This window comes from Thunnus thynnus, chromosome 2 (genome assembly GCF_963924715.1).
Source record: "Thunnus thynnus chromosome 2, fThuThy2.1, whole genome shotgun sequence".
NCBI classification, from domain to species: domain Eukaryota; kingdom Metazoa; phylum Chordata; class Actinopteri; order Scombriformes; family Scombridae; genus Thunnus; species Thunnus thynnus.
Window position 1 is genome coordinate 6,955,359 of NC_089518.1, and position 12,040 is coordinate 6,967,398.

Genomic DNA, 12,040 nt, shown 5'->3' on the forward strand with positions numbered 1-12,040 from the left:
TGAATTTTTGTATATTATCCTTTTGTTTATTATAATAAAAAAAAGAATGTATAACTTTCGCCCCGCCTCCGCTGCCGCTGCTTGTCGTAGAGGCATTCTGGGAAATCGAGTTTTCATATGTTTGCGCTGTTTAAAAGGATGTGTCTGTAGTAATTAAACAGTTTTCTGTACATTGAACGGACACTGATTAGTGATAACAGCGATGCCAATATTTAGGTGGATTTATCTTAGATTTGAAATAATTGAAATAGCTACAGTTGCTCGTGACCACTTTGACTGACCCAAATCTAATTGAAACAGATATAATGATTACAATACATGGTGTACAATATCATATCATATCATATCATATCATATCATATCATATCATATCATATCATATCATAAAGATTGATTAAATAACCATCAGTTACAATTATCAGTTATTTATTTAAATGTTAAGGTCTGAAAAAACACGAAGGTACTAGTCAAAAGTGCATTGACTCATTGTTTATTTATCCAAAGAACTTGTATAGCACCTGTCTTGGTGTTGTTCCACTAATATATCCTAAAATGTATTACAAATTTAAAAGTTATGGTAGTTGATTGCGATCCATATTAGTTGATAACGGATCCATGCTTTCTTTAATATCACCAGCAGATGGAAGCACTGATCTTCTCATCAGTCTGTGCTGATGACTTATGTATGAATCAATACATAAATAAATAAATAAAACATTTAGGTGATGAAAAAGCACATAATTAAATAAACGTCTTGGATTTTTTTTCTACATTTCCATAAATAATATTTTATTTAGGCTATTTTTGTATTTCTACATGTATTTACTTATGTACTTTATTGTGTATGTACTTATGTACTGTATTGTGTTTATTTGTACTTAACGGTAAATCTGTTATTTGTTTCAAAACAAAAAACAAAAAACCGTTTTCGGTGTCAGAATCAAATAACGAAAAACCAATCAAACCCGGCCCGTTTTTGGTTTTTGCAGGTCTGCGGACATTCAGCCAGTTCGTTTTGCGTTTGAAACTAAAAACAGAAGTCACATGTTTTTTTTTCATTTCAAACCAAAAACGAAATCACGTGATCTATTTCTTTTTTGTTTCCCAACGAAAATCCAGAAAACCAAATTCAACGACCGTGCAATTTTGGTTTAGAAATCAAGTATTTTGTCAGTTTTGTACGATAGCGGAAGTGGCTACATTAGCCTACCCATGATCCTCAGCGACCGTTGCTATGGTGAAGACCCTGATGAGACTGACTTGACTGACTTGATCTAAATCACTAAATAAATCAGAGTGAGGAGGGCGATGCAGGTCGAGAACATGTTGCTGTTTTCAGCAATAACAAAAGACATACTGTATTATATACATACTGTAATGGTCTATAAACATACAGTACCAGGTAAAAGTTTGGACTCATCTTCCCATTAACCTGAATGAGAAAGTGTCTCCAAACTTTTGACTGGTACTGTATTTAATCCAACTCAGATCCTAATGCATGTACTAAGAACATATACGCATAATTGCTGAAAAATTTCCACGAAGAAAATAACAATGAATGAGAAGCTCCACTCAATGTAGCACATTTCTCTGTATTTAATGTCTGTTGTGGTCTGTGTTCCAGGCCAGCTGAAAGCCAACAACGCCCAGCTGATGGAGGAGGCGGTGCAGGCCATGCAGAACCTGGCCCAGCAGTGCAGCGACCCCACCACTGTGCAGGACATCGTCACACACCTCTTCAAGATCCTCGGAGGTGAAGCGATTAGTTTCCTATATAACTGGTCAACTGACACACGATTGTTGTGTATGACAAATATCGTAATGTGCAATGTTTGTGGTTGCAGGCTCTGAGGGAAAGCTCACAGTTGTCGCCCAAAAGATGAGTGTAATTATGCAATTATTCATTAAGAAATTACAGACACTTTTATACCAGATGATTTTCTTCATGCTGTGTCGGGAACCTCCAGCCAGACTCTCAGCTCTGCAGTCACTGTGATGTTCATCCCTTATTTACAGCAAGAAGGTATCATCACACTTTCATCGCTCTTTTCCTTTGTTGCTTCTCCAAACTGTAGAGAAAGCTGCGGCACAAAACTCCCAGCATGCAGCTTCTGTTCTCTTGAGTCGTCTGGCTCTGCTGGACACACAGACAGGTGAGGCTTTTTTTTGTTTGTGGAGCCTGTTGCTGAACACAAGGATCGGAGGTGGTGAAGATTTTTTTTTTTTGTCTTTTTTGTCTCAGCAGAATCTAAATTCTCCAGCTTTTGGAACCTGGTCTTAGATGAGAAGAAGCCGCTATTCACTACAGAGAAGTTCCTCTCACAGGCCAATGAAGAAAGTGAGGCAGTTTTCAAAATATCTTACTATCAGCTAAAGGCTCATGAGTGATTTTAAAATGTGAAGCAGTGAAATGATGGCTTGTTGCTGTCTTTAGCTCTGCTCACAGTGCTGCTGCTCTGTGAAAGGCTTTTCTTGGACCATGCCCACAGGCTTAACACCAGCAAATCACCTGAATATGTCACAGAGCGCTTATATACTCGCTTTCAACAATGCATACACAAGCAGCTATTGTTAATGTTGACATCACTGCAGCATTATAAATTACTCCCTCTTCAAATCTTTTTGCCGTTGTTGTCGCTGTTAGTTCAAACGTGCATAATCAGCTCATCAGAATAATGCAGGATGCTCAGGGTAGCCATCATGAGCATGCAAACACAATTACAAGTAAGTGCTTTTTTAAGTGGTAGTGCACACTAGTTTTTACTTTTAGCATTAACTTTATTAACTTTGCACATTGTTTTATGGATATATATTAAAATGTGGCTTATCAATGTGTTTAATCATGTGAATTTATGAGAAACCAGATATATTCCATCCTATAGAAAGCAATGTGACTTTCTTTTGTACTGTATGGATACTGTAGGTCTAAGTACACATAAAAACACTGTATGTGAAGAAAGTCCTCACATGCACAACAGGTTCAATACAATTATTACCAAATAATTATATATATATATATATAATATATTTTTTAACATGTTTCTTAAAGTTCAAATTTGGATCCACTGTCTTACCAAGATATTTAAAATCAGTAACTATGTCAATTTTTTCACCTTTGATGAGAATATCAGAGTTAGGAGGTTGTACCATAGTCTTAGAGAAAAACATACCCTTTGTCTTGTTTACATTTAGACTCAGACATGACTGATCAAGCCAATGTGTGATCCTTTCCAATGCAATCATTAGCTTTGCAGCAGCTAACTCAGCTGTTTTTGCATATGTGTACACAATGGTGTCATCTGCATACATTTGTAGCTCTGCATCATGACACTGTTGAGGGTGACATTCATACTTACATGAAACGACTATGCATCTGGCTGGTCTGTAAGAAGTACTGCTGAGCAATGAGGCAAAGCAAAGAGCTCTGGGTGTCCCCTGTGGAGGATCTTTGTGTAAAGCTTTCTGAGAGCAAAAACTGAACCCTTGACAGCAGATCTCACTTTGATATTACATTAGACTCCAGCATACTTCTCTTATTCTCCTTTGATACAAATGTTGATGTTCAGTAACAAAAAAAACAATATATATATATATATATATATATAATAATATGACATGAAATGTTTGATGAATTGAAATGACCTCAGAAATATAGTATGTGAGTATAGTAAGTTGTATGTTTTTTTCTTTAAGCACAATTTTGGCGCTAACTTAATGAAAAGAAATTAATTCATGAAATTCCTGTCATGTGTCATTGAGAGATTCTGTGCCATAGGACCATGTAGTAATATGCTGTGTTGTAATTCTGCTTTACTCTTTTGTTGTTGCAGTTTGTTCATTTCCAGTACCAGTTCTGTACATTTACTGACTCTGTAAGTAATCAGCTAGCTGTAAAAATGTTTACAAATTAGGAAGCTTCCCAAAATGTTGAAAAGTCTTTCAATGTGTAGAAATATTATATGAACTTGACAATGTGCTGAGGTGGAACTAATACACTTATACAGTTTGTGGCGGTCTGTGGTGCACCTCAGTGGTCTCAGTCTCTGATAGGACTGTAGTGAGGTGTGCAGACAGCAGGCAAATACACGGAGGCGCATCCTCACTTAATACGTCAGGGCAGCCACATTAGCACTCTGAACCACTTTCAAAATAGACAGAGGTGTAGTTAGGCCAAACACTCATGACACCATCGTATTGACTGCAGGGCTATTGTATTGTATTGTATTGTATTGTATTGCATTGCATTGCATTGTATTACATTACACGCGTATATTATGAGTACAGGTAGTATTTATATTCGCACTAAAATGACTTTTGATACATGTAACCACAATAAGGAGATCGAGTCATGTATTTATGTGGTACGTCTGTTGTTTTTGTTTGTGTTTGTGATAAGTAAGTATGATAAGTTATGTTGTGTGTGTGTGTGTGTGTGTGTGTGTGTGTGTGTGTGTGTGTGAATATTGTATATGTGTTTGTATTTTATGTTTGAGCAAAATAAAACCTGAACGCACGCTTACGTCATGTACGTCTATCGCTTGCGTAAAGACGCAAAGAACGTCGGGTCGAAGCTGGCTCACACGTGAGTTTTGTTGATAATGAATTGATCTTTGGATATTCAATAATAAACAAGGGTTCAATTTACTTTTCACCTTTCATTCACCACTTTAACACCTGTTCACTATCCGGCGTGTTAACTGCTGACAGTTTGAGCTGCGTCAGACAGTATTTAGCTAACTATAGCTTGTTAGCCATAGCCACTAAACAGATTATTTTAGCTGACTGCTAACTTACTTATCTGAGTTTGCATGTGTTGTTATTGTTGAGACGTAAGGTTACCGAAGTGTTTATTTGCCTTCCAGCTACTGCAGCGGCACAGTAACGTTATGCAAAGCAGATGGTCATGGCCTGGAAGTCGAGGACCCGCAGTCTACAGGTGTTTGATACGGAGCTGAGTGCGGACACGGTGGAGTGGTGTCCCATCTCCCCGCGACACGATGTCCTGGCCTGCGGGACGTACCAGCTACAGAGAGGGGTGAGATTACACTACTAGTCCAGACTGGCCTGTTCATCCATTTACCTGTGCATGGAAACAACCACATAACAATCACTCATCCGTAGTTTTGTTAAAGGTCGGACGGTTTGCTGTCACCAGTCCAGTCTGATCTGTAAACTGCAGGTTATGTCCACAGGGAATATCTGTATCTACATTGAAGTGGCATTTTTCTTCACAAGCACATTGTCCACATTCAGGGATGCAACCCTAGTCTGTTTTATTCAAAAGAGTCCAACTTTGCACACCAATTAAAACTGACAATTTGAGAGACATCATTGTAAATGTGCTGGAAATGAAATAATACCAATGGTCACTAACATGAAACAAAACACTGATCATCACTATTACAGCAAACCATCTTTACACATTCAGTACATCACAGGAGCACACACACAGGAGGGCTGTCGCTCAGCCATTAATCATAGGATTTGTGGTTTGATCTTTGTCATCTCCAAATGCATGTATTGTAATGATATTGATAGGGCTGCACTTTCTATCCCCAGTATGGATGTAATCACCCTTAAATTGAAGTTGAAAGTCACCACAGTAAAAAAAAGAAGTGAGAGTTCAGATACCTTTAAGACTGCACCGTAGATGATTCATCAAATATTTGTGCACCACACTGTTCACTGGACACTGTAGTGAATGGTGGACCAATGTGGGAATAAGATGTTAATATGTCTAAATATTTGAATTCTTCTTAAATAAGTGCTGCTTGGTCTACTGGACTCAGTTCTCTGTTATGTGTTATTATGTGATGTTCAGTACAACCCAGCAGTTACTTTATATCTTTGTGCATACTGACTATAGTCAATATAATCATCATGATTATCACAGGACTCTACAGGACAGTAACTGATACATAATAAGGCTACAGTCTGTTTTAATGATGTTTACCACATGTATATCTTCCTGTAGGCAGGGGAGGAGGATGGCACCCCGAGCCGGACTGGTCGTTTGTACCTTTTTGAATTTCGCCGAGAGGGATCGATGAGCCCACCTCTCACTGAGCTGCAGTGCATGGACACAGCCGCCATATTAGATTTGAAATGGTAAGAGATCAGAAAACAGTGTGGCTGTTTAAAGATGAATAATGATATTTTTGACTGAAGTTACCATTATTCAGTTTATTTACATTGAAGTTCAGTTTCAGTTGTCTTGCAGACCTTTATTCTGCTCTGAAAAGCCTCTTTAAGGCTCATTAAAGCAGAGAGACTCAGCTCACCTGTTCAGTATCTATGCATGCTGAATGGATTACTACATATGAATGACTCTTATCATAGCAGATGATATGATGATTTTTTTTTTTTTTTTTTTTTTGTGCATGTTGTCAGGTGCCATGTGCCTGTGTCGGGGAGGGCCGTGCTGGGAATGGCAGCTGCCACTGGGGAGCTGCAGCTGTACACTCTGTCAGACAGTCAGGTGAGAAATGTGGCATCAGAGGAATCCCAGGTAGTATCTTTGATAGTCTGTCAGTTGTTGTGAATGAAACGATGTTACTGTTTTTGATGGCACACATGGTTGTTGAATTTTATGATTTGATTTATTGATTGGGACAGTGTACAGTTTGAAACATTAAAGATGCACAGGCCAACCTGTCATCACTCTCTTATTAAAAGAGTACTGCACCGATTCAGCATTGCACTCTTATTAGGACTCACGATGGATGTTTAAAAAAACATAGATATATTTTTTTATTTCACATAGTCTTCTTCCTTTTCCTTGTCCTGGCGCCTACATTACCCATAATGCAATCCAGCCACCAACATTTGTCAGAGATTCAAGTGTTTTATGCTAGTAGCGGCTAATATAGCCTCAAGGAGAGATGAGGAGCCGGCTACAGAGGTCTGTTAACCTCACCTCACCTGGGGTTTGATAGCGTTCTGTTGAATTCAAACTATTGAATCTTATTTGGTTTATTTTTCCAACATTTGCAACTCACTAAAGGTTAAAATAACCAAAACACAAAGATGTTCAACCACTGGAGGATTTTGTTGGAGATAAATGCCTCCCAAATGCTTTGTGCACTGGTGGTTGTAGGTGTGTTTTCTGTGCAGCACGAGTGTGGTGTGACTCTTGAAGCTGTTGATGTGGTAGTCTGCGCTCATGAATGTATGTATCCAGTAGGAAGGCGGCCGCAGTCTGCAGACTCTGAGCAGTCTGGAGGTGGGAGCAGAGCGGCTGGCTCTGTCGTTAGACTGGTCCACTGGAAGAATGGACAGGTAAGACACTAACACAGCCAGAAGACCTGCAGCTGTACATCCCATACTCACAACAATCAATGTCAAAATCATTTGTTCATTACAAACGTCCCTCACTGGTGTCAGCAGCAGTGATGTGCGGGTGGTGTGCAGTGACTCTGCAGGCTGCGTCAGTGTGCTCTCTCTGGCTGAAAGCGCTCTGACGGCTCTGTCACATTGGAAGGCTCATGACTTTGAGGCTTGGATCTCAGCCTTCTCCTACTGGGACACACAGCTGGTTTACTCTGGTACGTATGAAAATATTCTTTTTGTGCAAAGAATACCATTTTCTTTTAATTCCTTGCTAAATCAGCCTGTTTTCCCTGGCATATCACCAGTTTCATAGTGTGTGTGTGTGTATCTTTCCTTCCCAGGTGGAGATGACTGTAAACTCAAAGGCTGGGATCTCAGGGTTGGTCCCTCCAGCCCCACTTTCGTCAGTAAAAGGTATTGAGAGTAGTGATGTTCATTCATTCATTCAGATTGTCCATTTTGTACAGTGACAACATCACGTCTTCTCTCCTGAAGGCACTCAATGGGTGTGTGCAGTATTCACAGCAACCCACATCGGGAACACATCCTGGCCACAGGCAGGTAAATATCCCAACAAACTTGTATGATAACTCGGCGTCATGTGAGAATTAGCCTTTGACTATTGTCACTACTGTTCACTATCACTGCTTCCTGTTTTTTGTCAGCTGTCTCAGCATCTCTAAACCTTCTGTCTCGTGTTCTGAACTTCTCCCACAGCTATGATGAGCAGGTTTTGCTGTGGGACAGCAGGAACATGCGGCAGCCTCTCAGTGAGAGTCCCATGGGTGGTGGTGTGTGGAGGCTGAAGTGGCATCCGACCCATCAGCACCTGCTGCTGGCAGCCTGCATGCACAATGACTTCCATATACTTCACTGTCAGCAAGCCCTAGGTGAGTATGAAGAAGAGACATGCAAGGAAATACATGCTATGGATTCTTAATAGGAACATTTCTTATGTTTTGATAGGTACCAGTGTTAACATTAACATCACCTGATGTGATGCTGCTCCTCTTTCAGTGGGAAATGAATACTAAATCCTAGCTTTGTTGTGTTTTTAGTCACAGAGAAAGTGTGTTAATCTTGTGCCTTTAACGCATAGAAAGATATCTTCTTTATCGTTGGAGAACAAGTGATTGTTGGAACCTTATCCATTATGTCACCTGTTCATGAGATCTGATCATTAGCATCATCAACACCCCTACAATTACCATATAAGGCAACAAGTAGTAGAGAACCTGAAACTATTAGAAAACATTAATATGATGACGTAGAGCAGCGCTGTAGTGTGACAGAAATAAAGAGGTGGTTAGAGGATGTGACAGTTGCTGAGATATTAGAGGAGAGAATATTATAGTCTACAGGTGATGTAGTGAACAGTGAACAGAGAGACACAGAGGCAGCTGACGGAGTGAGAGAAGTTGCTGCACCAAAATATGACAATAAAAATCATAAAATCTAAAAACCCTCTCAGTAAACTGGCCATGATGATGATAATATGGTGAACAGAACGTTAATTTTGCATTAATTTAGTTTTAGTTATATATTTTATTTTAGTTAATTTTGGTTTCATATTTAAACTCCAAATTCATTCAGATTAAAACACAAGTCCCTTGTGAAGAAATGCAGAGACTCATGATGTGAATGAAATGTATCTGATGAGGAACAAGATACCACAGAAGTGTGCAGTTTAATTTCCTCTAAAAACATGTTGTTTCCCTGCTGTTGTCCAGAGGGCAGCGGAGGAGCTTGTCCACTTGTAGCCTCCTACATCCTCCACAACTCCTTGGCGTACGGAGCCGACTGGTCCCGGCTGTCCCTGGAGGAACTTGCTCCCTGCTCCCCCGCCACCGCCGCAGAACCAAAGGAAAGTCTCACCGAGAGCCGAGGACACTTGAGGATCCAGTACGAGTCTCCCACCGCCAGCTTTGATACGTCACTGGAGGACGATGCTGGACGATACATCCCGGAGGGCACCGCGTCGCCCTCTACCAGCTCTACCGCGGGCCCCGCTCCCAACCCCGACGGCGACACCTCTTCGGTCTCCTGTCTGCTGGCCAGCTGCTCGTTCTATGACCATATGCTCCATGTGTGGCGGTGGGACTGGGCTCCAGATGAGGCTCCACAGGAAACAGTGCAATGTTGACCAGGCTGGAGCACTGGCCGAGTTGACTCTTGAAATATCTAACGAATGTACAGCCCAGCCACGACATGGGCGTGACATGCTGTTATTCCACTCACCATCTTTATGAGGATACGTCCCCACACTTTGGAATAACTTCTCACACAATATGCAATTAGAAAAACCCTATATTTTCATAGACAACACTGATTTTTTTTTTTATATAAACTTGTATTTGAATGAGTGGTTATATATCATATAGCTGCACCCACATACCTTACTGTGTTATAGCTTTTTTTAAAAAACACTTTGTGATCATGTTAAGGAAAGCTGCTCACAAAAACACCTTGCTTGAAAGTTTTAAACAAAAACCTACCAACAAGTACTGATTTTAACACGTGCATGGGGTGTGTGCTAATGTGTCTGATACCTTTATCAATCCTCAAAGGGAAACTCTCTTCATATTTTGGCCCAGATTTGCTGGTTAAAGGTGCTGCTGCCGTTAGATAAACCCCCTTTTATTACATTTATCAAAAAAAAAAAAAGAGAAATCTGAGGTAGTAACTTTCGTACTATGATGATTTTGGAAACATCATCAAAGTGGTATATGAAAATATGTAGAGGCCACTTTTATTCCTGGTTTTTTTTACACCTTCTCACCAATAACGTTACCTAGACAACCTATAGTGTCACTGCATATATTAACTTGAACACAAGTGTGAACATTTTTTGGACTTCAAGGGGGGGTTCTCAGCAAAAATGAATGACTATACTGTAGAAATCATCTGTATAAGCCAACATGCAGGATAACTTATTGGGACGGTTATGTGCATGTACATTTGAATTATGCTATTTGTCACCAGCCCACGTTTGTCACAGACGCCTATTTGAGAATGCTTCTATCAGTAGACATGTAAATGATCACCAGCTCTGTTCACAACAGTTTTTATCTAAAACAATAAAATGGTTTTTTTCAAGTGATGTTTGCAATAATCAATGTACAATTTCACAATATGGATTAGATTTTATTTTGCCTGATAAGATAACAGAAGTCAGCCACTTAGAAAATAGATTTAACATTATTTACAGTTCCATGTTGTTCTTTCAGGTAATCAGCAGTCTGTGCCTTTCCTTGTAAATACACACAGTTCATCTTTAACGCACAAAATTCTTGGGATAAAGTTTGAATAGCTTCCCCTCCTGTGTAGGCTCAAATCCGTATTTCTCCAGCTGTTCTTTATTGAAAGTGCCCTCTTCAAAGTCTTTCTTGATCTGAGGGGCCACAGCCTCAGCAAACAAACTCTGTGCTGTGAGTGGAGGTTCTGCTCCTCTGGGGGAGCGGTATGATACATAGGGTTTGAGTTTGAATCCCTCCAAGTTAGGCACCACAAACTCAGGAATCATGGCCCGTATGGACAGAAACTTCCTGCTAGAGAGCCTCAGTCCAGTGGGCCTTGAGCCCCTGCCTTTATTGTGAGTCCTTGAACCACGCTTGCTGGTGAACTCTGACATCCTGTCGGCTCCTCTCACCAGACCCCTCACCAGAGTGGATAACACACCCATCCTTCCACACAGAGAAACTGTGGAGGACAAACAGATTATTTCACACCTGTATCCTAATGAAGACAACATCAATTTTACATCCAGCACGTCAGCACTTGTTTCCCTGACTCAACTAATGATTTATATATTCTTTATACAAGTGGAGAAAATGTGACCCCCCCCCCCCCCCAGAGAGTCCAAAGAAACCATCATCTTCTGACACTAATGTTGTTAGTTGCTGCCTACTGAATCAATTAATCTATGGTGTCTGCGACGTTACCTGTTATTAACACATTGATCAATATGCAAGTTAGTGGAAATTGTGAACATAAGTTAAAGGAAACCTGCGTAGCTATTCGGCTAACGATAACCTCTCAGTTATCAGGTAATGTAGCATCGACTGTTAGCAGCTAGCAGGCTAACTTAACACAATATTAAAGATACAGACAGTAAACACCGTTTAAATTGTACACTTTACAAAATGCTCATATGTTGCTAAATTGTTATAAAATACGACTCACCTTGAGCACACTGCTGGTTATAGTGAAGAGTGCTGTGCAGTGAAATGCTCAGCGATTGGCCAAAAGGCACCACTGCTAACCAATTACAATCCAGGGTACTGCCAACCAATTACAATCTAGGATACTGCCGACCAATTACAATCCAGGATACTAGTGCTGAACTGTCGAGCCTTCAAAATAAATGGAGAGAAACGTGTCTGTACTAATACTCGCTTTAAGTGTTCAGCTGAACTGTTTGTGTGTTTTCTGTCACTGGGGAGTTAAGCTGTTGATTTGCATCAGTAAACATTTTATTTACTGCGGTGTGGAAACAGGAAGTCTCAGTGACAGTCTGGTCTTTGCAAATGTATTCATTATTTATCATGTCATTATCAAGTTTGACTAATTGTTCACACAGTTGAAATTGGAACTTTTCTCTGAGGAGGAAGTTATTCTTTTTATTATTATACATTTTATTCATTATTTAATATTTATTCATTTTGTTTTATTAGTTATTTATGTATTTTTATTTGTTTATTCATTCATTCAT

At 39.8% G+C, this 12,040-nt stretch overlaps 2 protein-coding genes across 5 annotated transcripts; one reads left to right on the forward strand and one right to left on the reverse strand.

Moving 5' to 3' along the window:
• Positions 1-1,875: 1,875 nt before the first annotated feature.
• On the forward strand, positions 1,876-10,429 carry dph7 (diphthamide biosynthesis 7). 4 transcript variants are annotated; one of them, XM_067601263.1, is made up of 12 exons: positions 1,876-2,153; positions 2,246-2,338; positions 3,831-3,872; positions 4,863-5,035; positions 5,975-6,108; positions 6,391-6,478; positions 7,184-7,278; positions 7,384-7,544; positions 7,671-7,743; positions 7,825-7,890; positions 8,047-8,219; positions 9,060-10,429. In XM_067601263.1, the coding sequence occupies exons 4-12, from the start codon at positions 4,898-4,900 to the stop codon at positions 9,470-9,472; spliced, it is 1,341 nt and encodes a 446-aa protein (XP_067457364.1). In that variant the 5' UTR covers positions 1,876-2,153; positions 2,246-2,338; positions 3,831-3,872; positions 4,863-4,897; the 3' UTR covers positions 9,473-10,429. The 4 variants fall into 4 exon arrangements, with proteins under 4 accessions (XP_067457364.1, XP_067457350.1, XP_067457373.1 ...); XM_067601249.1 differs by lacking the exons at positions 1,876-2,153; positions 2,246-2,338; positions 3,831-3,872 and adding an exon at positions 4,476-4,582; XM_067601272.1 differs by lacking the exons at positions 1,876-2,153; positions 2,246-2,338; positions 3,831-3,872 and adding an exon at positions 4,476-4,582 and having other exon boundaries at positions 7,387-7,544.
• A 23-nt stretch (positions 10,430-10,452) lies between these two features.
• On the reverse strand, positions 10,453-11,616 carry mrpl41 (mitochondrial ribosomal protein L41). Its single transcript, XM_067601286.1, has 2 exons — positions 11,512-11,616; positions 10,453-11,028 (listed from the first exon to the last, which is right to left on the reverse strand). The coding sequence occupies exon 2, from the start codon at positions 11,009-11,011 to the stop codon at positions 10,604-10,606; it is 408 nt and encodes a 135-aa protein (XP_067457387.1). The 5' UTR covers positions 11,012-11,028; positions 11,512-11,616; the 3' UTR covers positions 10,453-10,603.
• Positions 11,617-12,040: the final 424 nt, after the last annotated feature.

Bases quoted from the DNA above. Each gene is read 5' to 3' on its own strand.
- dph7 (XM_067601263.1), top strand. From the start codon at position 4,898: ATGGTCATGGCCTGGAAGTCGAGGACCCGCAGTCTACAGGTGTTTGAT. The intron at 7,545-7,670 runs GTACGTATGAAA...TTTCCTTCCCAG, and splicing joins CACACAGCTGGTTTACTCTG to GTGGAGATGACTGTAAACTC. The intron at 8,220-9,059 runs GTGAGTATGAAG...GCTGTTGTCCAG, and splicing joins TCACTGTCAGCAAGCCCTAG to AGGGCAGCGGAGGAGCTTGT.
- mrpl41 (XM_067601286.1), bottom strand. From the start codon at position 11,011: ATGGGTGTGTTATCCACTCTGGTGAGGGGTCTGGTGAGAGGAGCCGAC.